Genomic DNA, 25,497 nt, shown 5'->3' on the forward strand with positions numbered 1-25,497 from the left:
TAACGCTTTGGCGGATGCCGAGGAAAGAGGGCTGGCGTTTAAGTCTCCAGTGGTTGGAAGCAGCAGTGTCAACGTGGCCAGGCTGTGCGCTTCGCTGGGGGGGAGCTAGATATCCATAGTCCTCGCAGCCCCTCGGTGTCTTCCTTTAGTGCCTGAGCCACCGTCCGGTGCTGCTGGATGGCCCTTGTGCCCTTAAATTCGCCTGACATGATTCTGATTTCCTGCCTCGCCCCGCGGCCTCCGGAAATGTAAGTGACTTTGATCGCTGCTGCGGGAAGAAACCTTTCCCTGAGAATTTGGGTCGCTCTGAGCCCCCGCTTGGGCTGGGACCAAACGTCCCTCATCTGGAGCAGACGGGGAAGCCCATGCGTCCTGAACTCTGTGAATTTTGAAAGGGAAAATGCTGTGTGTTACTGTTGTTTGAGGAAGATGATATCTGCCTGGAAGATCTTAGATGATCAACTCAGAAATTGTTTTTGCAAGTAGTTTAGTCACGTGGCAAGATAAAAGACTAATATATAATATATGTGGTAGCTGGAAATGGCTTCCCAGATAGGGCCACAGCCGATGTGTGAGCTGGCAGGAGTTTGCAGCAGGGAGCGTTTGCAGGCATGACTGAGTTGAGGTTTTAGGGTGGGAATCTGGTAAGAGGGAGGCAGGGCGGAGTGGGAGGAGCTGTCAGATGGAAGGGCCCTGGGCCAAGGAATGCAGGTTACTGCTATCATCTGGAAGAGACAAGGAGATAGATGGATTGTCCCCGGCCCCCCAAAAGGCACCCAGCCCCGCTGAGCCCTGGCTTTCAGGGCTGACTGTAAGATAATAAATGCGTGTTATATGAAGCCCTGCAATTTGTAGTAATTTGGTACAGCACCAAGAACAGGTTGAAATATTGTAAGCCTAATCTATTAATAATAAGTTTCCTTAAAAAATACTTAGATAGAAATAATAGAAAAAGAACCAATTCACAACAAGGAAAATCACAATATCTAGAAGCGTACATAAAAGTAAATGAAGATGTATAAAGAAAATTATAAAACTTTCGCGCGGGATAGATAAGATCTGAAATAGAGACGTTGGTCATGCTTCTTCCATACTGTAAAGGGGACAGCTTCACGCAAATCCTCTAACGTGCACTTCATTCTCAATCAAAAGACTATTCTTCAAGTGGAATTTACTGAGATGATCCTAAATTTAATCGAGGAGAGAAAAATAGCCATGAAATCAGGAAAATTGCCAAAATAAACGTAACAGTTGCTGTTCTTTGACGCCAAAGCCTGGTTCCGTCGTGGACAGTCCCTCCGTCAGTGGACTTGCATGGCGAGGTGAGACATGATGAGAGCTTTGTTCCAGATGGGACAGCGGCCGCAGGCCCTTCTGTGGAGGTGACGTTTTAGCAGATACTTGACCCCCGAGAAGTAGCCATCCATGCCAAAGCCTGGGGGAGAGTGTTCTCGCCAGAAGGACCACACATGACATCAGCCTGGTGGGTTCGAGAGCAAGTGCTCCCTGCTGCGGGGGCAGAGGAACGGGCGACAGGTAGGCAGGCTGGCTATAAATTAGCTCTTCTTCAGGGAAGCAGACTTGGCCTAATGGATAGGGCATCCGCCTACCACACGGGAGGTCCACGGTTCAAACCCCGGGCCTCCTTGACCCGTGTGGAGCTGGCCCATGTGCAGTGCTGATGCACGCAAGGAGGGCCGAGCCATGCAGGGGTGTCCCCGCGTAGAGGAGCCCCACACTCGAGGAGTGCACCCGTAAGGAGAGCCCCCCAGCGCGAGAGAAAGTGCATCCTGCCCAGGAGTGGTGCCACGCGCACGGAGAGCTGACAAAACAAGATGACACAACAAAAAGAAACACAGATTCCTATACTGCTGACAATAACAGAAGCAGACAAAGAAAACGCAGCAAATGGACACAGAGAACAGACAACTGGGGGGGTAAGGGGAGAGAAATAAATAAAAATTTTTTTAAAAATCTTTAAAAAAAAAATTAATTCTTTACTCTCTGCCGTCTTAATTTTTCCTGAAGCTTCAGTTCTATGCAGCTCCCTGGGGGGTGGTTAGACTTTACCAAGTCACCGAGCTCATGGTTCCGGTCCTGCTGAGAGTCCAGCAGGGGGGCGCGGGACCCGGGAGCCGGCTGTGCGATTCCGCCCGAGTCCGTTCCCACTGGCCAGGCCTGCAACTTAGGCCCCTGTGGTGCGTTTTGTTGCGTCCTTGTCCCCACCCCCACTCCGGTCTCGCCGGTTCTGAGTGCTGGCTCCTGGTCTGTGCTGCTGAAGGCCGTTCTTTGGCCAGTTTGGCTCACCGAGCCTGCAGCTTCCTCTCTCCCCAGCCCCGAGAGCGGGGTGCTGGGTTCAGGGCGCCCCAGGAACTCCCAGCAGCTGCTGATGTGGGGGTGCCCGCCTGTGCCTTCATTGCCACGGCCGTGGGCTGGACGTCGTGGTCCGCTCAGAAGCTCCGTGCGTGGCCCCACCGGGAAGACACCTGCGAGCCCCTGGTTGGGGACGGCCTCACGTCCCAGGGTCGGTGGGAACTGGACATGTTGACAAAAGCACCACCCAGATGCTCCACGTTTGACCTAAACTGGGGAACATGGGACGTGGTGGGCCAGCATCACTGAGAGAGAGCAGGAGCGAGCCACCTATGTCAGGCGCCCTGGGCACCGGTGAAATCCCCAGAGGCTTTACCCGGAGTCGGGCACGAGGTGAGTGTTACCTGCTCTCGGGGCAGGACCCCCTGCAGAAAGGCCACGCCCACTGCCACCTGACTCGCCCCCCACCTCCCCAGCCTCTCCCCCTTTCTCCTTTTTTTCTTTTATTATAGAAAAATCATGCAGAGTACGGAATTCCCTCCATCCCCACAGTTGTCCCTGTCATTAACATTTTAATGTGGTGCCTTTGTGATATTTTTGTTGCAGTCGATGAAACAATATTATTACAATTATACATATTAACTAGAGCCCACAGTTTACATTAGAGTTTAGTCTTTTTGTTATACCATTCTGTGGTTTTTTAAAAATATTTTATCCCAGTAACACATTGAACCTAAAATTTCCCACTTTAACCACTTTCAAAAATGCAGTTCAGTGGTGGTAATTCCAGTCCCACTGGGAGTCACGTGACACCTGCCTGGCCAGGTCCCCGCTCCTCAGGGGCTACTTCTTGACCCCAGGACTAGGTCCTCCCGTTGTATGTCCTCCCAGCCCCTGTGCTGCCTCCCTCTTTTTTTTTCTCTGTCATTTTTAAAACTTAGATTACATAAATGTTACATAAAAAATATAGGGGCTTCCCATATGCCCCTCTCCCCACACCTCCCACTTTCCCACATTAACAACTTCTCTCATTAGTGTGGCACATTCATTGTAATCGATGAGCACATTCTGGGGCGTTGCCACTAAGCATGGATTACAGTTTACATTGTGGTTTACACTCTTTCCCACCCAATTCTGTAGGTTATGGTAGGATATATAATCACCTGTATCTGTCGTTGCAATGTCACTCAGAACAATTCCAAGTCCCCGTATTACACCAGTCTCTGTACTACATCTATTTTTCCCTCTCCCTGTGCTCAGAACCTCAGTGGCCTCTGCCTCCACATCAGTGATATAAGTTCTTCCATTGCTAGAATCACAGTAAGTCTATAGTAGAAGAGCAGTAAGTCTACTTCAGTCCATCGTTCATTCCCCAATCTGAGGATTCTGGGATGGTGATCCACCTCTGATAGAGAGGGGCTTTGATCCCATGTGGCTGATGGATGGGATTCTCCTGCTTTCAACTGTAGGCTCTCTTGGTTCCTTGGTGTGGTGGTTGTCTATCCTCACCTCCTCACTGGTTGTCCTGGGCGGGTCCAATGAACAGGAGAGCAGGTGTTGCAGCTCTGCTGAGGCTCAGGGCCCAGCTGGTACATGGACAGTTCAGAGATTCAAGTCTCTTGGATGTACACCTATCAACTCCACTACTAATTATAGGTTCAAATAGAAGGACAGAGGAGCCGTGTGTGGGGCGACCACAGCTGAGTCCAGCTCTGTCCCACTGGGGAGCATAAATTCCAAAGTAGGACCCACTGGCAGGGCGCAGGCTCCTGAGCTGTCTGCCCTGACTCCAGTGTCTGGGTTCTACAGCGCCCTCAGGAATACTACTATTTGGGGTAGAATCTACTGTGGCAGTCAATGAGATGTGCATAAGTGTAACCTCTGGAATGACCCCCTGACTCACTTTGAAGTCTCTTAGCCTGAAAAACTCATTTGCCTTTACCTTTTCCCCCTTCTGGTCAAGGTCTTTTTCCATTTGCGTTTCCCTGTCATTTTGATTGATGAATTAAACGATTGAGGTAAAAAACATAAAATGTTACCATTTAATCATATTACAGTATTCAATTCAGTGGCATTTAGTACATTGTGGTTTTATATAACCATCACCACTATCTAACTCCAGAACGTTTTCATCACCCCAGAGGAAGCGCTGCACCCAATAACAGGCACTCCCTTCTCCTCTCCCGTCCCCCATTCCTCAGCAACCACCAGTCGCATGCACAGGTTTGCCTCTGCTTGGGAGTTCATGTCAGTGGAATCAGACCTTTTTGTGTCTGGCTTCTTCCACTTAGCTGAATGTTTTCAAGGTTCATCCATGCGGCAGCACTTACTGGTGTCGCATTCCTTTCCTCTAGCTGAATAAGGGTCTATCGGAGGACTACACCACACTGTGTCCATTCCTCGCTGATGGACCGCTTGGGCTGCTGCCCCCTCTTGGCTATGGTGACTAGTGCTGCTGTGAGCGTTGTGTACGGTGTTTTGCTCAAGCACCTGGTTTTAATTCTTCTGGGGTGTCTGCCTTGGAGCAGACTTGCTGAGCCAAGCGTGCTCATGCCTCAGGGAATGTTTTTATGTCTGTTTTCACCAGTGGATGGAAAACTCCACAAAGACAGGCACACGAGGTGCTTTCTTGCACTGTGGTGTCTCGAGTTCCTGGTACCTGGCATTATCCTGTGTTTGTTGAGCACATGTCCTAGAGTTGGCTTTTCACTGTGAATGTGAAAGGCAGGCCATTTTTTTTTCTTTTCCTCACAGAGACAGGATTGTGCCACTATTTGTCCAGCTCTCTAGTTTTAGAGATGATGGCGTCGATATCTAGAAGTATCAAGTGACTGTCCAGAGTTGCTGATTGAGTAACAGGGAATAGACTTGATCTCCAGGTTGCCCAGCCTGCTCTCTCTTCTCTGACCTGTTCTAGACATATACGGCTCTTGCCCTTCACTGACCTTGCTTAGAGTTAGTGGCTTAGAGTCTTGGTGTACAGAACCTGTGAGCTACTTCTTGCTATTCACTTTAAAGCAGCCAGTGTAGCCCACCATGCCTTCAGTGGGATGCATAGACTTGGGGATGGTCCTGAGGTAGCACCATGAGTCAGGAAAGTGTTGCAAATTAAGCCCTAGGATAAAAAGCAGCCCGGAGAGCTTTGATGTTTATGTCAACTGTGCAAGGTGCTCGGTTCCTGTCCAGTTGGCTTTCTCCTCGTCTGTAACCTGGAGGACAGAGCCTAGACCAGCACCTACTCGCTGTTTCCATCCACATGTCCCCTTTCATGCTCTGTGGTGACATTAGGCAGAAGAGAAGATCAGAGCTGGCCTTTGAAAAAGGTTCCGAATGCTTTGGGGAAGAGGGCACTGAGGATGCATCCGCTGACCACTTGCCCGCTTCTGTCCCTCCGGAAGCTTGCAGGGGTCACGAGCACAGGCTCTGGAGTCAGAGTGCCTGGGCTCAAGTCCTGCCTCCTCCACGTAGCACTTAACCTTGAGCAAATGACTCTCTACTTTTCTGAGCCCCAGCTCCTCATTTACGAGATGAGGATAATAGCGGTAGTGTTTCCTCATAGGGCTGTTGGCACGTAAGACTTTAGCAGCACATGTTAGCTAGCAGTATTCTCACCAGGCAGCACTGGGAATCTGTGTCTTTTTGTTGCATTATCTTGCTGCATCAGCTCTCCGTGTGTGTGGCACCACTCCTGGGTGGGTTGTGGCTTCACGCGGGGTGGCTCTCCTTGCGCGAGGGCCACCCCTTGTGCGGGGGGCACCCTTACACGGGGTCATCCCTGTGTGGGCCGGCGCTCCTTGTGTGCAGCGGTACTGTGCGTGGGCCAGCTCACCACATGAGCCAGGAGGCCCTGGGTCTCGAACCCTTGGACCTCCTATATGGTAGGTGGACGCTCTGTTGAGCCACATCCACTTCCCATCTAGCTAGTATTATTAAGCACCTAACGGGGGAAGTGTTGGCCCCATCTCGACGTTAAGCCTACTCCCGATCCCAGTAGATGGCTTTAGAGTGGGGCAGGGCTGAGGCCAGGCTCTGGTTGGCTGTGCATTCGTCATAGTTCGTGGTAGTGTGTCTTTTCCATTTTGCACTTTCCAGAAATGAGACTTCTTGGGGGGCTTTGAAAGATTGTGTCTAAAAGCACTGGTCCGTTTGGCAGTCAAGGGTTTAGGAGAAGTGTCGGCCTGAAGGACAATGCTTCTGGAGTTCTACACACAATCAACATTTTTAAAAAAGAAAGATATTCCTGAAAAGAAGTAGAAAAATGAGCATTTCTTTAGGTTATTAGAAAGCCCAGTTTCTCCCCAGATTTTCCCTTCTTCTAAATATACTTGTTTTATTCATGATGAAGAAGAAAATACTTTTTGTTTTCAAGGGTTTTAGCCAGTCCATGGAGATGTCCCAGGCCAGTGCTGTAAGGGAAGTAAGTGAATGCCATGAGAATGAGGGTGGGAGTGGCAGAGCCGTTCTTAAGCTGGAGCCCCAAAGGGTGAGATGGGAGCCAGGGGTGGCTACCTGGTCTGCTCGTTTCAGGTTTACGCTGGTCAGCTTGCAGATGGGAGACCTTGGCTGGACGCCTCCCCATCCACCTTTCCTATAAGCCATGGCACAGAGGGATGGTATCTATTGGAAAGACATGAATTGCCAAAGGTCATTAGTGTAGAGAGGAGAACTGGAATTAAGTCTGTGCCAAGGGAAAATCGTGACGTTATTCTACGATGGCCGTTGTTATTTTACTTGCAAGTTCTATTTTATAGGCCCTCCTGTGCATTTAGTTGTACTTTGCTGGAGTGTGACTACTAAATAACTCAAAGTGTTTCATAGGAAACCTTCTGATTAAAGGGGATCCTGGCCAGAACATAGTGAAATGGTGTTTCCCCCGTCCTCTGGGCACCAGGTTTCTTTGGCCGCAAAGATCATATCACAGTAACTGCTCTGCACATTCAAATCAGATTGCTTTTGTATTCATCAGAAGTGCAAAGGCACACAGGGCTCTCAAGGGGCTTCCAGAACGCCCGCTCTGCCTCTGAGCTTTGCGGGTGATTTAGTGAAGACCGCGCCTCCAGCCTTGCACCTCGCTTGTTTGGACCCATCTGTTCAGCTGGTGAGAACATGTCACTCACCTGGAGTCCTCCATAAGAATTACCTTCTTGACTTCCTCCGGCGCTTTGAGGAAAAGGCTGAGCAGGGCGGAATCGAGGGGCATCTACGATGTCGTCAGTAATGATCCTCGAGATGTGTGCTAAATTAGTGACGCCTTCTGGGCAGGTGGCTGGTTCACTCCCCTGGGAAGGAACACCATCCCTGCCTCCCTCCCCGGGACCACCTCACACCAGCACCTGGCCAGTCACCCGTCCCGTGACGCTGGCCCCAGCAGTCCCGTAAAGTTCCTGCGAAATCAGTGACCACAGATACCGATGCCGTCTTTCAACTCCATTTTTAAGGCGGGGAAGGGCAGCTAGAAAAGGGGGCAAAAGACCCAGAAGATGGCAATGTTTAAAGTCATCTCAGATTGGGCTGTCGGTGTCGTCCTGTCGGGGGTGAGTTCATCTCCCGATGACCGGCCATGGTGTCTGCCTACAGCTAGGTTTCTCTCTGAGTGAGGGAATTCTCGTTTCCACGTTCATATGGGAAAGGGTGACCCTGCCAGCCTCCTGACCTTGGCCCCAGCAAATACCACACACACCCTCCGTCAGGACGTCTGCCTGCTCCCTGCGGCCTTGGGTTGCCAGCTGGGCCCTCCTCTGCCGGGTTGGACTGGGGCTACCCCACAGCGGGGCAGCGGCTCCAGCTCCCCTCAGCGCCAGCCGCTGCCCACGGCCTCCGTGGGGGTGCTTGAGGCTCTGTCTTCCCTCCGGCAGGTGAGCTCCGCCTGCCCCTGCCCTTGAGCCCCGCTCCGCCTCGTAATCTCTGTTCTCTTCACACGCCAAAGAGGAGCTGTCCTTTGAGGGTGTCGCTGTTTTATGACACGCTATTTTATTTTTGCTCTGGGCTTGGTGGCGTGCTCCGGGGGAGGAGGCAGTGGCTAGGGAGAATGTGCGTGGCGTTGCCCAGCCCCGGGTCCCGCTGGTGTCTGGGAAGAGGGGGGCATGTGGGAGCAACTGGAAACCTTCCCCGGCCGCCCTCTCCCCTGTCCTCTCTGACGCCGGCTCTTGTGCGCCCTTCCCAGGCTACTTCCTGAACTTCCTGGAGCCCGTGAACAACATCACCATCGTCCAGGGCCAGACCGCGATTCTCCACTGCAAGGTGGCCGGCCACCCGCCCCCCAGCGTGCGGTGGCTCAAGAACGACGCCCCGGTGGTGCAGGAGCCGCGGCGCGTCATCATCCGCAAGACCGAGTACGGCTCGCGCCTGCGGATCCAAGAGCTGGACACCACGGACACGGGCTACTACCAGTGCGTGGCCAGCAACGGCGTCAAGACCATCGCAGCCACCGGCGTCCTGTTCGTGCGGCTGGGTGAGTGGCCGGGGTCGGGCGCCGCGGCCCCTTCCCGAGACCCCTCAGCCGCCCTCGCGGGAAACCTAGCGCGCGCGGCTCGGCTCGATAGCTGAGCGGCGACACTCCTGCCCGAGGCCCTTGCCTTGGTGAGATCCCCGGTTCACCTGCTCCCCACTCGTGGTGGGCGGGCCTGTGGCGTGGGGCGCAGCGTGCAGGCTCACAGACGCTGCCACACCTAACAGAGGTCGCTTCGGCAGGCCCCACGGCCTCTGGGCGGACGGCCAGGTCGCAGGTGAGACCGGGCAGGCCTGAGACCCTGACGCGCGACGTGTCCACAACCTGGGCCACGCTGACTGAGAGGCGAGCGGGTGACAGTTCTGTCCCATCGTGCTTTTCACAGGTGGTGACGGAAAGGGTCCCACCGTTTTACCACAGATTTGTAAAATAGAGTTTATGTACAGGGTAAACCTTTAGGATTCAAGAGGGGAAAGACGGCAGACACTCCCAAACTGTCCCTCAAGTTGTCTGCATGTACAGAAGGACATGTCTCCCCTTACTTGTGGCTTCCTGCGTCACAGACGGGAAAGCAAAGCCGAAAGCCAGAGGCCAGCTGGCCACAAACGGGTGTGTGGGTTTTAGCTACCTTATCATTGACTTGATCTGAACCATTTTTAATTCCAAATCATGAAGTATTAATAACTTGTTTTTTGTTTTATTTTTTTTTAGGTCCAACACACAGCCCAAATCATAATTTTCAGTAAGTATTTGTTTCCTTCAAACCATTTTCTGATGCTTGAAGGGTTTCCATTGGGTAGGAATCAGGTTGTAAATCTGACAAACTCTGCTTGCAGCCACCACCGCCATGTGTCTTTGCCGAATTCCATAGAAATTGGCTGGACTTCACTCAAGGATGGCAAAGTGCTGGGCTGGGGTTGAAAAAATATCTTCTTGGGAAACTTTACATTTTCCATGTTTAGCATAAAGAAAAATCTCTGTCTCTCTCTCTCTCACATACACACACACACACACACACACACACACACACACACTTTCTTTCAGCGACCTTCCAGGGCACCTAAAAGGCGCACATGGAGGCAGCCAGCCAAGGCTCCCGGAAGCCTGCTGTCACAAAGGCATTTGGAAACACGGGGGCAGGGCTCACGTGCAAACCCTGGCACCACCAACAGCTGTACAGCTATCTGTCGTTTGTAAAATTTGACCCAGTTGAGTCTTGGGGATAGGTGAGATTTCAGAGCCATTTTAAAGATGAGGAAACTGAGGCTTGGAGCCTTAAGTTGCTGAGTGAGCTCTGAACTCAGGCATCTCAGTTCCCAGTGCAAGGTCTTTCCATTGCACCATATATATATATTTTTTAAGTTATTTTTTATGAGAGGAGTTGTAGGTTTACAGAAAAATCATGCAGAAAGTGGAGTTCCCATATGCCCCCCAGTGCACACAATATTCCCTGTTATTAACACTTTGCGTTAAGGGAGTGCCTTTGCTATGATAGAAGAAACAATATTATTATAATTATACTGTTAACTCTAGTCTATAGTTTACATTAGGGTTCACTGCATGCTATAGTTCTACAGTTTGGTTTTTCTTTTATTTCTGATTATATATATATACAACCTGAAATTTTCCTTTTTCACCACGTTCAAATATATAATTCACTGTTTCTAATTCATGTACAATGTTGTGCTACCATCAATACCATCCATCACCAAAACTTTGCCATCATAAAATCCCCAGTTCCCACCCCCGCCCCGGTCCTGGTACCCTAGAGTCTAGTATCTGACTCTGAATTTGCATATTCTAAGTATATCATGTAAATGTGTCTGGTGTATTTCACTCAACACAAGGCCTTCAAGATTTATCCATGTTGTCACAGGTATCAGAGCTTCCTTCCTTTCTATGGCTAGGTATGTTCCACTGTATGGATATACCATGTTTTGTTTATTGCAGCAGCACATTTTATCTTGGGAATGTTCTCCTCTGAACTTCAAATGTTCATGCATTGTTTCTCTGCTTTTCATCGCCTGCATTTTATATTAGCCACGGTCATCGGATTCTCACCATTCCTTATATGGACGTGTTCGAGAGTGATTGCTCCACTTTTAAATGTTCTGAACAATACCACAAATTGTGAAGTTGATCATCTGAGCGTTGTTTGTGCCTTCCTCTTCCGTGATGTCTCATAAAGCTCCCTGATGCTATGTGGGGAGGTGTATTTGTCAGCCAAAGGGGTGGGGTGCTGATGCAAAATACCAGAAATCTGGCCGTTATAAGGGTATTTATTTGGGGTAGGAGCTTACAGACACCGGGCCATAATGCGTAAGTTACTTCCCTCACCAAAGTCTATTTCCACGTGTTGGAGCAGGATGGCTGCTGACGTCTGCCAGGGTTCAGGCTTCCTGGGCTCCTCTCTTCCCAGGGCTTGCTTCTTCCTGGGCTCAGGGTTCCTCTCTTTCTGGGGCTTGCTTCTTTTTCCTCTGTGTGTGCTTATTCCCTGGGGCTCCAGCTTAAGGCTTCATATCAAACTCCAACATCAAAAACCCCCAACTCTGTCCTTTGCCCTGCCTTTTATCTGTGAGTCCCCACCCACCAAGGGGCAGGGACTCAATGCCCTACTGGCACAAAAGGTTTACTTGATTAAGTCTAATGTAATCTCCTATGCCCAGGGGAAAAGACCAGTTTACAAACATAATCCAATTATTTCTTTTTGGAATTCATCAGTAACATCAAACTGCTACAGGAGGGCAGGCAAGGTCTTGGCATACAAAGAAGGCAGATGTTTAAGAACACTTTATGCTAAGCAGCAGTTCAGGAGCATTTCACCTTAATAATCAATTATGGGGGAAAAAATGAAAGATAAGAGTGAGTAAAGAAAAAATTGCCTTGAGTGCACATTTATGAGGCTTTGGAGAAGGGATAAATCATTTCAAATGTTGAATCATTATTTCTTATTTTATTTAAAAATATTTTGTATTGATTTCCTTTTCGTTTTCACTTATAGATTAAATCATTGTGTTTAGCTAAATAACTCGGGCAGTGCTGACAAATGAAGCCCTGCCTGGCCACATGCACCCCTTCCCAGCCTTTTCCCCGCCGTCACCTCCTTTGCCACCTGGATGCGTCAGGCAGCGTCTCTCTCAGCATTTAATACATATATGTGCCTAAAGAAGTACATCATCTCTCTGTTATTTACCCTTTTACCTCAGTGGAATTATACTTGATATGCTCAATTAACTAATTGCTTGATCCCATGTCAGTAGATTTCATTTTCCTGAAATTCTTATTTTCTCTTTCTGTGATATTCCACATAGTGGTGGAAATTTAAATTGTTTCCCTGTGTAGCTGTGACAATACTGCAGCAGTGTGCTCATCCTTGTGTCCCTGGAACTCTTGTGTGAGTCTTTTCAGGGTAGATTCTGAAAACTGAAACGTGCTGCGTCAGAGGGTTTACTTTCCTCTAGTGGATACTGCCATATGATTTTTCACCATCCAGTGCCCTGACACACGTGTGAGAGGACACATTTCTCCTTATCTTCCATAATATTATTTCCAGAATTGGTCATTTTTGCCAAACTGAAGAGTGAAAACTGATCTCTAACCTATTTTAGTCTCGATCCCCCATCCATATTTATGTATACCTCTTGTCATTTGTATTTCCTCTTCATCAATTGCCTCTGTACTTTTTGCCCATTTTCCTTCACATTGTTTGTTTTAAGGATGCTTTATGTTTTCATTTTTTACCATGTAGAAATTTGAATTTTTTTCATTGATCAGTAATTTTAGGTTTTTTTTTTTTTTCATGTTATGTCTTGTTAAAGAATGCCCTAATTTCCATGAAACGTTTTGATGGGATTTTTTTATATATATATATATCTCCCCCTCGTGGCTTTTTGCTTGCTGTCTGCTCCTTGTCCATTCACTACGTGCTCTTCTGTGTTTTTGCTTGTCTCCCCTTTTATTTTATTTATTTATTTTTTTGCGCCACCTTGCTGAGTTGGCTCTCGGTGGTGTCTGATGGCCGGACAGTGCTCCGCAATGCTTGCAGGCCAGGTGGCGCTCCGCGACATGCGGGCAAGGCTGCCTTCACAAGGAGGCCCCGGGGCGCGAACCCAGGGCCTCCCATACGGTAGACGGGAGCCCAGCTGATTGAGCCACAGCCGCTTCCCTTGATGCGATTTTGATTGGAATTGCAATGAATTTGTAGAGAAATTTGGTGAGGATTGGTATCTAAATTGAAATTTCCCATTGAGGACATTTTCTTTATGTTTTAAGGCATTTTCTTTTTCCCTAAAATTTTATTATGAAAATGTTCACACATACAAAAATTGGAAAGACTTTTAGAGTGGGCGTCATATACCTACCAACTGGACTCTACCACTAGATTTTTACTCTACTAGCTTCATCGCATTGCCTTTCCATTTATCAGTCCTCTGTCCATCATTCACGCCATCGTATTTTTTTATTCATTTCAGAGTGAGGTGCAGGTGTCTGTCCATTCGTCTACAGTGCTTCAGCTGATTGTCATTAACAAAGGTCTGTGTTTAGCCCTTCCCCTGTCCCCTGAGTCTCTAGAGGAGGCTGGGAAGGAAGCTCTGTGGGGCCACTGGGCCAGGAGCTGCTGGGGCCAGGCCGTGGCGGTTGTTAGCAGGGTCGTGGGGCTGGTGGGGCGTGGGGGCCGTGGGGGTGGGAGTTTCGGCCAGCTCAACCGCTTTGTGCAGCTCCCTGAGCAGCTGCACCTGCCAGGTGAAAGACAGTATGATGGGACCCCGTTAGGAGGCACTTCACTCGGTCTTGTCCCATCACAAGGGTCCCTGACTGGCTTCTGAGGGGCCACAGACCTCCACCAGCTCAAAGTGGACGTGGGTGTGTGGCAGGTAATGCCAGTCCATATATGTTCAGAGGTTATAACCAGAGTATGATGAATCCAGAGGGCCAGGAGATGGAGACTGCCCTCCTGGGAGCTTTGGAGGCATCGTTCTGCCACAGGAGCATGGCTGCAGACAGGTACCTGCCTGGGAACTGGCACTGGTGTCACTGCACGGAAACAGCCTGTTAGGGTGGGGGGTATAGCCATGCCGTTTGGCGAGAGCCGCAGCAGTGGTCCACGTCTGTAATGTGAAGTGTGAGAGCTGGGAAGGAGCCCAGTCGTTTATGGACAGTCTGTGGCTACCATCAGCGTCTTTGGAGGGACAGCCGGCTCTATTTACCACACAGGCCTGCACAAATTTGATCTCGATACCAAAGAAGTGACACAACTGAAAACACACAGCATATCTTGGGATCTGCCCAAAGAGAGATACAGACGCGTGAGGGGTGGAGGATTTGCATTCTGGGAGGTGGTACTTCCTGGAGAGCTTATTCCTTAAACAGGATCCATGCACACAACCTTGGAACGAATGCATGGGAGGGAATCACAGCCTGCAGCCTGAAGACGTCATAGTTGTGTTCAAATAAAAAACGAATTTGTGGGGGCGATAACGGAGAAGCGATCCTGGGAGATATCTGGAAGTTGAATCTGCAGACCTTTCAGTGGGTGCAGCTCCCAGCTACCATGCCCGAGCCAGTTTATGCTCACTGTGCAGTGGCTACCCCAGCTGGTTTTACCAGCATTCGTGGAGGAGTGGTGAACATCCACGAAAACACGTGACTGGGTCACTGCTGAGGCTCCGGCGGGGGTGCCGAGCCTGCTGCCTTCCCTGCACTGGCAAGCCTCTCTCGCACACAGCACCACACCTCGGACTCGCAGGGACTCGTCGAGTGCTCGGAGTAGGGTTTCTGGACTGTTTGTTCGTACTGGAAATGTTAATTTAAAGGCACTCCTTTATTTTTGGGCAGTGTAGAAAGTGCTACAAAGAGGATTGCTTACCCCGATCGAGGTCTTATTCAGAAAACACGTCCAGTGCCTTTCTGTAAATTGATGTTTGAGTTTATGGAAACCTACCTTTCCCTTGTGCTTTCTTCTCTGCGTCTCTCTCTCCCCCTTTCCCCAACTCCAGTACACACATACAGACTTACGTATTTCCTCCTCTTTGGTGGAGTGGAGGGAAAGTCTGAAAGTCCCTTAGTGTTAGAAATCAAGATAAGATTTAGAAAATTTTAAAGGAACCCTGAATGAACGACAATGTCAGCCAATGTTGTACATATTAAACACCAGCAAAAACAAAACTAAAAGAAAAAGAAGAAATCCAGCAACACCAGTTTGGGGATAGAACGAGAAAAACAAACCCCTTGCAGGTTATTCTTAAACCTTACTGTGTGAAATTGTTTTCAAATGCACCTGATTGAGTAGCCTAATTGGTCTCAAGGTCAGTGACATCTTGCTGCGTAGGTGCCCGCGATCCTTCAGCTTTGGAGGACAGTCAGCCTCTCAGCAGCTCTGGGTTGGTGGTTTCTTTTCTCATCCTTAAGGTGCCAGCAATGGCTCAAGTTGGCTTGTCTTGAGATTTACAGATGCGCTGAGGTCCTTCAGTTTTTGTTTTTTTTTTTAAAGATTATTTTTATTTATTTCTCTCCTCTTCCCCCCTCCCCACCCCGATTGTCTGTTCTCTGTGTCTATTTGCTGCATCTTCTTTGTCCACTTCTGTTGTTATCAGCAGCGTGGGAATCTTGTTTCTTTTTGTTGCATCATCTTGTGTCAGCTCTCCTTGTGTGCGGCACCATTCCTGGGCAGGCTGCACTTCCTTCGCGCTGGGCGGCTCTCCTTACGGGGCGCACTCCTTGCACGTGGGGCTCCCCTACGCGGGGGACACCCCTGTGTGGCACGGCACTCCTTGTGCGCATCAGCACTGCGCATGGGCCAGCTCCACAGGGGTCAAGGAGGCCCGGGGTTTGAACCACGAACCTCGCATGTGGTAGACGGACGCCCTAACCACTGGCCCAAGTCCACCACCCCCTTCAGTTTTTTGTGGTTCTTAGAGATGTGGCACCAAGAACATTTCAAATCATGAAACTTTGGTTGTCGGAGTTCTTCATTCAGAGCCATTTTGAAGTCCTGCTGTGCTAGTCAATGACTTCAAGTTTCTCTGACTTCTTGGGGACACATGCACCTGAATATGTGGTGAAATGCCATGGGACACACACCAGGTCGTGGAGGCCACAGAAGAGCAGAGCACGGGGGCTTGCTCACTGCCAGGGTGTGTGAACTTAGCCAGGAGCATGACTGTCAGATGCATGGTGGTGGCCATTTCTTTTCAGAACTTGTTTATTTCTAATATCTGGGCCATGCACCTGTCTTTTTCTCAGGCAATGGATTTTATTTCCAGAAAACCAATTGGCCCTTGACTTTTCCCTTAGCTTGTTGCCGCCTTAAGTCTGGTTTACTGGGTATGGCACTGTGATTGTCTAGTATTTGGATAGAAGGTCTTAGGGGGAAAACCACAGGTCGTCTTTCCTGAAGAACCAGGTATCATTTTAAACACTAGCATGAGGGAAGAATAAAACTGAGTATCATTCACCTTTTTGGTGTGACATTTTACTTCGGGGCTGTTTGGGTTTTTTGTTTATTTTTAATTTAAAACTGAAGAATGGCCTACATTCTCACTTGTTTTGCTATCAGGTTCCTAGAGAAGTTGAGCAGGTCACGGAGACTTGAGCACGTAGAAGTCCATCCGTGTTCACAAAAGTTAACAAAGGTGCTTAAGGCACAGTTCTGTCATCCCACCCGCCACCCCCCAACAGGACACTCAGGTGGGAGATGTAGGACACAGTTTTCATTCAAGTGCCTCTTCTTCACCCAGCTTTTAAATTTTTTCTTCTCTTTATCTCAGAAGGGACCTCTTTAGCTTATGCCTGGGTCTCACATCACCTTTGAGTTATGTCTAAAAAATTACCGTCCTGTGTTCATGACTGGGGAAGGGAAAACTGGCCGGTTGACTTGAACTGACTTCCAGGCTTTATGATAGTACCCCGTCCATGTGGGATTGACTTTGTGGAGCTTGTGTTCTTGAAAGGCTGGTAATAACCACCTGTCTGTTGAGTCTAGGTCCTTCTGGGGGCGTGAGAGGTTGGGAGGAGAGGCTCTTCTAGAGGTCCCACCCCCCACTTCTTGCCGTGGCCAGGCCATTGGGCATTTAGCCTCTTACCACCCCCGCTGGGCCTGCCCCCTGAGCAGCCCTCTCCAGAGCACATCGGAATGAGCAGCTCCAGTCATTCAAAACAGAGCTTTGCTGCTGATTCCACCTTGGTCTCCGGGTACTTGGTGGAAATGTATCCCAAATTAAATAAGTAAAGCTGTGTAGGGTGAGGGAAGGATTTTTGTCATGGATTTCGATAGGGACCGAAGACTGACTGTTCAGCCTCTGTGCTTACACTTGGGACCTGAGCAGGTCTCTAGCTCTGCTGCACCAGGTAGCAGATGAGGTCTGGACCCACCCACATTTGCTTAGCACCTTTTTGAAGCCTTCTGAGGGCAGTTCTTCTTGAGGTAGACTTTGGAGGCCTGAGAGCAAAGATCTTGTGTGTGACGTTTTCATAAAAGTGTGTATCCTTGCTCTAAGGTGTCTTTTAACGTAACACTGGTGAAAATGATGTCGTGTGACCGGCTCTCCAAGTGCTGTAGAACCACACATATGCACATCTGGAGGCCACATGAGACCTTGTGTGTGATGGCTTAAAGTAGAAGATGGGGATTTATATGGGGCACCAGGCATTTTAGTATGTGAGTGTGTATATGTGTGTGTGTGTGTATCAAGCACTCTGAATTCCTGACACTGTTCCTTCATGGAAGAGAGTTTGTACCTGCTGCGCCTTCTCTCCTCTTTGAGAGGCATCAGACTGCAGTCCTGTTCATTTGAGTGCAATGTACAGGAACATATATGAGTATATACAGATTAAATAGGGAGGGTGAATATGAGACAGCTAGACTACTTTTGTGTCCACTTTGAGAAATCCAGCTCATTACTGGAGTGTCAGATCATGCTACAGATTTTAGATGTGATCAGCTAGATTTTCAAGGCCTTGCTTTCTTCCTCCAGTTCTTAGAGACTGTCCTTACTCCTTGGTTTTGTTGCAGTGGACTTTTTCCTGAGTCATCTTTTTACTGTCTTACGTGTCTTCCTACATTTGTCTAGGAACAAGGAAGACACCTGTAGAGAGTTTCCTAAATGGAGAATGAAAACTTAAGATCTGACACCATCAGTTCTCCCTTGTAGCCACTAATTTATCTGTGAACGTAATACTTTATTAAGTGAAGAAAATGATGTTTTCTTCACTTGAAGTATTTTCCAGATCCTGGGAAAGCTGAACTCATGTGCAGCCAATTGAAACTATTCTTCAGAGGCCAAACTGAAACCTTCTCTAGTGGCAGAATGTCTTTTTTTTCAGGGCCTTGGTGACATGACATCAAATTTACTCTACACTACTCTTACCTGTTAGCAGTAGATTTAAAAATATAATAATGTGGATATCAACATTTCTAAGCAAAGGACCTTTGCTAACCCAGAGAAGCAAGAAGAAAGCACAGATCATTGAAATTCATAGATATCAGTATTTCAGCTTTTTATCAAACAGTTGATTCATTTCCATTTCTTTCTCCTTCCTAAACCTTCCCCACAAGCACCTCCTTTTCAGAGGAGTGGGGCTAATGAGCAGTTAGAAATGGAGAAGGAAGATCCACGGAGGGGCTAGAAAACTGCAAATACATAAGCAGCTCCAGTTAACTGTAGCGGGTCCACCTGCCAACTGTTGGAAGGTTGACATTGGGGACCGTGAGTGACCATCCTGAGTTCAGAGGTCACGCGTCACTGCAGCATAATTCCCTGCCCTGAGTTCTAGGCTGTCTCTTCTATAACCACCCAAGAACTCTTAGCACCGACGGGAAGAAAAAGTTGTGTTTGATGCAGGGGAAATCCCATCATCTGAACATATTTCTTTGGCTCTTGACCAATACTTGCTTCTTCTGTAGTCTTAAGGAGCCTTGTTTTTCCCTTTGGAAATACTTTTCCAGCCACATATAGGCAAGCTCGGCATAAAAGAAAGGTTAAGTTATGCTCTAAGAATAGGCTGGTCTTCGTTCTATAAAACCAATTTGTTTGCTGTTTCGGGTTTAGGAGGTAGCGGGGATGGAACCCAGGACCTGGTACGTGGGAAGCAGGTACTCAGCCACTGAGCCACATACGCTCCCCAGCCCAGTTTGCTTTTATGCGGTCCTTCTTACTGATGTTTAGAAAGTAGCCCAGGTCTCTGAACTGTCTACCTGCCAGCACTCTGATTTAACCCAGAAAGCATTTTCCTTGTTCTTCGTGATGCTGGCTTCGAGCTCCAGGGTGGGTGAGGGTTGTGGTCCTGTGATCGTAAGCTCCCAAAAGTGGAGAGCGTTAAGGTGGCTCCCCAGATGCCCGGGGACCCTAGGAGCCCCGGCAGGCCCGGAGGCGGGCTCAGCGGCTCGTGGCCTCCAGTGCGTGGCCGCCGTGATGGCGCCCGGCGCGGCACAGGCCTGCAGCAGGCGTTAGGCCCGGCAGAAAGCGGCCTGTCCCCAGTCTGGTATTGTGGAAAGAAGTTCAGAGTTGTGCTTCAAAAGTGGCACCATCTTTCTGGATAATTTTGCATTTTTAAGTGTTTTTTTTTTTGGAAGTTTAAAAAAACCCCAAAACCCTGCTTAGTCAATGTACAGGATGAGGCAGATGCAGTTTTCAGAGGAAAAACAACTCTAGCCAGCTGGCGCAGCTGACGTTTTCCTAGCTGTGCATTTAGACTACAAAGGAGGCGGCTGGCAACCCGGGCTTTCTCTAAAACCACTTCCTTGTGCACGGAGTTTGGGCAGGGAGCGCCAGGCACCCCCTCTCAAAGGCCCCTGCCAAGGAAGATGTCACTTGGAGAACCTGGGGGAGAAAGGGCAGCTGTCCCCAGGCAGGCGCTGCGGGCTGACCACCACAGGGCGCGCCTGCTGTCCAGCTGTCGCCACTTCCTGCTAAGTGGCGAGCAAGTCCTGGGGCAGTCTGTGCGTGTGATCAGGTCAGCTTGTCCGTCTTACCTGTGTTCCTAAAGCGAGGAGGAAGCACGGTGCATTTAACCTAGTATGTCTGGTCTGTGTTTATATACCTTGTCTTTTTTTTTTTAAGACATTACCAGGGATTGAACCTGGGATCTCGTACATGTGAAGCAGGTGCCCAACCACTGAGCTACACACACTACACCCTCGTCAGTGTTTTTCTGAGGTAGCAGGGTCCAGGGATTGAGCCCTGACCTTGTATGTGGTGGGAAGCTGGCGCTCAACCACTGAGCCACATCGGCTTCCCTGAGTTGGTTTTATCATTTGTTTGTTTTTTCAGGAGGCACTGGAACCTCCCATGTGGGAGGCGGGTGCTCAACTTCCAGAGCCACATCTGGAAGTGTTTTGCTGCTGATTTTCTAAAACTATCCTGATCAATAAATCTTCTCTAAATCTATTTGGCTGAAGGCCAAAAAAAGAGTTCGGTATTTACTGCTCTTGTTTCTTCTTTTTGAAGTAAAAGTTACATACCATAAATACACAGATCTTAAGTATGCCATTGATGAGGCCCAACAAACATGTAAACTTCGGCAGCTCAAACCCCTAACCAGGCACGAAACCATCTCACCAGTCTAGAAAGTTCCTTCCTAATCAATTCCCCACCCCACCCCATCTCCCAAACCCAGCAACCACAGTTCTGAATTTGTTTTCCCTCATGGACTAGTTTTGCCGCATGTATATCCTGATGGAATAGAATCCAGAGTGTGTCATTTGAGCCTGGTTTCTTTCACTGAGCCTCGTGTTTTTGTTTGTTTTTGTGCCTTAAAGTGAAATTTATTGAAAAGAAAAATCTCAGTCACAGCACAATTATTTGAAATAATGGCACTAGTAAAAGAAGGAACATTTTTTTTCTTTTTATCTTAAGTCAGTTTTATTGGTACAAATTAATAAAGCATACAATCCATCCAAAGTGTGCAGTCCATCCAAAGTGAACTATTAGTGGTATGTGGTATAATCACATAGTTGTCCATTCATCCCTCCAATCATTATTAGAGCATTTTCGTATTTCCAATAATAATAAATAAAAAACAGACAAAAAAAAAAAGCCCTATCCCTTAATAGTTACCTACAAGCAACTTTCTAAACAAAATTTCCATCATAGAAACTACTACCCTCTGATTGGATGGCTTCCGTACTGCCATGACACGACTAGAATTTACATACAATAAACTAGGAAAAAAATAGCTTAAGAAAAGGATGCGGGGCAGTGGACATGGCCCAGGGGTTAGGGCATCTGTCTACCACATGGGAGGTCTGCAGTTCAAATCCCGGACCTCCTTGACCCATGTGGAGCTGGCCCATGCGCCAGTGCTGATGTGCACAAGGAGTGCCGTGCCGCACAGGGGTGTCCCCGCATAGGGAGCCCCACGCACAAGGAGTGCACCCCATAAGGAGAGCCTCCCGGTGCGAAAGAAAGTGCAGCCTGCCCAGGAATGGTGCCGCACACATGGAGAGCTGACACAACAAGATGACGCAACAAAAAGAGACACAGATTCCCGTGCCGCTGACAACAACAGAAGTGGACAAAGAAGAAGACGCAGCAAATAGACACAGAGAACAGACAACTGGGGTGGGGAGGAGAGAAATAAATAAATCTAAAAAGAAAAAAAAAAGGATGCTATCTAGTACATAGAAGAGAACTAACGAAAGATTGCCCTCAGTTTGGAATTTTTGTAATTTAAGAGAGCAGCAAAAGCTTTGGATAGGATGGTTTTATATGAATAAACAGGAGAAATTAAGAGTATCTCTCCATCTCCAGATCCACATATCCAACCACATACTGGACACGTCCCTGTGGATGACTCACGGGATGGCACATGGTACTGTGTCTAAACCAAACCATCTTCTGCCTCGGATCTCCTTCCGTTGCTATTTTTGGAGAATTGTCCTACGTCTAGAACATATTTTATCCTAATTACAGGAAAACAGAACTATGAAAAAAAACTCAAATTGCCAACTAGCAAGCCAGTAATTAAAAACAATTTCAGGGAAAACCAAGCAGCCTTATTATTAAGTCAGTTAAGTCAGATAAAAAGTGGACATTTACTATTTAGCATACAAGCCATTCAACCACCAACTTAATCCAAATTGACTGTGATGGAACAAAGAAGCCAACCATATTCTCAGCGATACATCGCTAGGATAGTTTCTATTTTCTAGAAAATATAGCTTTCCTAAAATCCCTTGGTGCAGAATGTGAAAGGGTAGAAACTTAAATCATTTTACACTTACATGATGCAACAATCAGTGGCCAAGCAGAAAATCAGAAAGTACCTACAGAATACGCACACATCTCAGTTCAGAGCTCACAGTGACAGACTGCAGCCTTTGTTAGCAAGAACGATGTTAGTACTTGACGTGTAGCGACCCATGTACGGTTCCCACTAAGTCCCACTAAGACCCATCGTAGCTGGTACACCCCAGTAGACATGGGTGAGGGCTTAAACCACAGCTTCCCCAGTAGGCTGTGGAAGCACCCACCTTCCAAGGAGGACAGCGTTTGCCCGGCGGGCACCAGCCTGAACCCTGTGGAAGAAGATCAAGCTTACTTCCCCGTGAACTCGTGATGCGGAAGCCACTGTCTTCTCTGCCTCCTGCAGTCAGATGTGATCCTGGCTTTCAGTATGGCAAAAACCAGTGTTTCTAGAAGGTTCCACAGACTTGGCTTTCAATGACATGCGCATTGTGCTGGGTGTGGACAGTTGGACCGGGCAGACATTTTTTTGCCACATCTAATTCCAATATGGCATTCTAATCTGATGCTAGGGATAGTTCATCTTAAAGTCGAAGAGAAATAAATAAAAATATGGTGTCTTATTTCTAAGGAAGCCATTCATTTATTTATTCATTCATGTGAAAATTTCTAGTAAGGGCCTGGGCTGGCCGGGCCCTGTTGAAGGTTACTGGGGATGCAACAATGGATGAAACAGATAAAAACTACAAGTTTCTGCCTTGAGCTGCTTACATTGATCAGAGGGCTCTTTCACACCCAATTCCTTTCACTAAAAGTTATACCTGCCCTATGGCTGCGTATGTAGCAATTCTCTGCCTTTTACTGATGGAGAAGTCGTGTTGTATGAACAGATGCAGCGTGTTCACCATTCACCTCGGATGCGCGTTGGGTTTCCAGTTTGGGGCCATTATAAATAAAGCTGCTAGTGTGCGCAAGACGTTCGTGAACATGTTTCATTTCTCGAGTCAGTCCCGGGAAGGAGGATGGCTGGGTCGAATGGCAAGAGAATGTTGAACTTCATAGGAATCTGCCACACCATTCCCCCCACTGTCTTTCCATCTGACTCCCACCAGCAGCACCTCTTCGCCAACATGCCATGCTGTCCTCGTTTTAGTTTTAGCCATCCCAATGTTTGCGACGGCCCGATTCTCGCGGGCTGACCGATCTTGCCTTGATCACTGAAGAGGGGCCATCTTTTCCTACATTACTAGGCAACGCCCTTGGGAAGTTTTTGTTTCCATCTTTGTCCATCTTGTTTGTCTTCTTATTAAGTTACAGGAGTTCTTCATATAGTGTGGCTATAATTGTTTTGTCAGATATATAAAATAATTTCTCCCTGCGTGCAGTTTGCCTTTTTATTTTCTCAGTGCTGTCTTTGGAAGAGAAAAATTTTTAATTTTGATAGGTCCAATTATCTTTTTTTTTCCTTATGGATGATGTCTAAGAAATCTTTGCCTACCTCAAGGCTTCATAAAGGTATTCCCTTGTGTTTCCTTCTAGAAGTTTTAAAATTTTAGCTTTTCTGTGTGGATTTCTCATCCCTTTCCAAGTAATTTTTGTGCACAATGTGAAGTATGGTTTTAAGTTCATTTTTTTCTATACAAATATCTAGTTATTCCTTTGCTATTTTTTAAAATTTATTTTATTTTTTATTTTTGTAATAGTAAACTTTATTTTCAGAAATGTTTTAGATTTACAGAAAGAGTACACCAAAAGTGCGTGGAATTCCCATACAACCCCTCCACCCCCTCCCCACCCTGCACGCACATGTATTGTTTTCCCTCTTACTAACATTACTGTGGTACATTTGTTACAATTTGATGAACCAATATTGAAGCATTGCTACTAACCGAGGTCTACAGTTTATCCAACACTGTATTTTTTTAAGATTTGCTTTACTTATGTATTCCACACCCCACACCCCGTGGTCTGCGCCTGCTCTCTGCTCTCTGTGTCTGCTCATCGTCTTTTAAAAGGCACCAGGAACCAAACCTGGACCTCCCATGTGGGAGGGACGTGTCCAATCGCCTGAGCCACCTCCACTCCATGCTTGCTGTGTCTCTCACTGTGTTTGCATGTTGTGCTGTTTTGTTGCATCATCTCATCGTGTCATCTCGCTGTCTTGCTTCTCTTCTTTAGGAGGCACCGGGAACTGAACCTGGGACCTCCCTTGTGGTAGGCAGGTACCCAACTGCTCAAGCCACATCCACTTTCCCTATTCAACACTATTTTTTAGGAGACTTTCCTGTCCTCTTGAATAATCTTAGTTATTGAAAACGAGTGGACCTCCCCGCAGGCTGTTTTGGAATTCTCTGTCGTGTTCTGTTGGCCTGTCTTGTCTTGGGACTTGTAACACCATGCTAAGTCTTACCATCAAGTGGTACAAAGCTTTCATACATGTTCTTTTTGGGGATCGCTTTGCTATTCTGGTACCTTTGCATTTTCATATAAATTCTTGAATCAGCTTGTCAGTTTCTACAGAAGCGCCTGCTGAGATTTGTTTTCTAGCTTATTTTCTTTTTTTTCCTTCTCTCTGGTTGTGTCATCATTCTTTTGTGTGTCGCTTGCCGCGCGGGGGGCCTGCACTTCGCCACAAAGGCCTGGGACGCCTTTTTTCTTTTTTTTTCACCAGGAGGTCCTGGGGATAGAACCCTGGTCCTCCATGTGGTAAACAGGAGCTCAACTGCTTGAGCCACAGCCGCTTCCCTGTTTTCTAGCTTTTGATTTTGAAATAATTTCAAACTTACATTCTAGTTGCAAGAATAGTAAAAAGTAATCCCATATGCTTTTTGCCGAGGTTTACCAATTTTTTATCGTTTTGCTATATTTGGTTTATTTCTTGCATCTATGTAATTCTGCACAAATTATCTATGCATAGTTGTAACTATTATTTTTTTCCAAACCATATAAAAATGGGTTGTATTCATCTCACCCCTTGCCACTTAATACTTTAGTTTGTATTTCCTAAGATCAAGGATATTTTCTTTCATAACAGCAGCTATCAGATTTAGGAAATATGCTTTTGAACTGCCCTTAATATTCCAATATCTTTTGTTGTCCCAATAATATTCCTTAGGTTTTTAAAATTACAAGCAGAGGATCCAGATCATGTCAATTTTAGTCTCCTTTAATCTGGAACAGTTCCTCAAACTTTCATTGGCATTTAAATTTTTGATAAATGCAAGGCAGTTATTGTAGAGATTGTTTTTAAATTTGGGTTTGTCTGATGTTCACTCATGATTAGATGCTGGTTATACATTTTTCACTGAAATAGTATGTAAATGATAATGTTTCCTTCTCAGGGTATCACATCTGGGAATACACGATGTGAGTTTGCTCCTTATGGGTGATGTAAATTTTGATCAAAATCCATTTTCTCATTATGTGGTTGTTATTATCCCTCTTGTAATTAAAAGTAATCTGTGGAGGGAAGAGGATGTGGCTTAAGAGATTAGGCTCCCATCTACCTTATGGAGCGGCCCCGGGGCAGATCCTGGGGCCTCCTGGTGAAAGCGA

General features: G+C 47.4%; 1 protein-coding gene and 1 pseudogene across 1 annotated transcript in view; both read left to right on the plus strand.

Moving 5' to 3' along the window:
* ROR2 (receptor tyrosine kinase like orphan receptor 2) overlaps positions 1-25,497 on the plus strand; it is a 272,239-nt gene that overhangs the window by 227,212 nt on the left and 19,530 nt on the right. Inside the window, exons 3-4 of the mRNA XM_058301424.2 lie at positions 8,477-8,764; positions 9,473-9,503. Coding sequence (XP_058157407.1) covers positions 8,477-8,764; positions 9,473-9,503 — 319 coding nt within the window. The remainder of the gene's footprint in view (positions 1-8,476; positions 8,765-9,472; positions 9,504-25,497) is intronic.
* LOC139439420 (kelch domain-containing protein 10 pseudogene) lies at positions 12,797-14,531 on the plus strand (annotated as a pseudogene).

This window comes from Dasypus novemcinctus, chromosome 8 (assembly GCF_030445035.2).
Source record: "Dasypus novemcinctus isolate mDasNov1 chromosome 8, mDasNov1.1.hap2, whole genome shotgun sequence".
Classification (NCBI taxonomy): domain Eukaryota; kingdom Metazoa; phylum Chordata; class Mammalia; order Cingulata; family Dasypodidae; genus Dasypus; species Dasypus novemcinctus.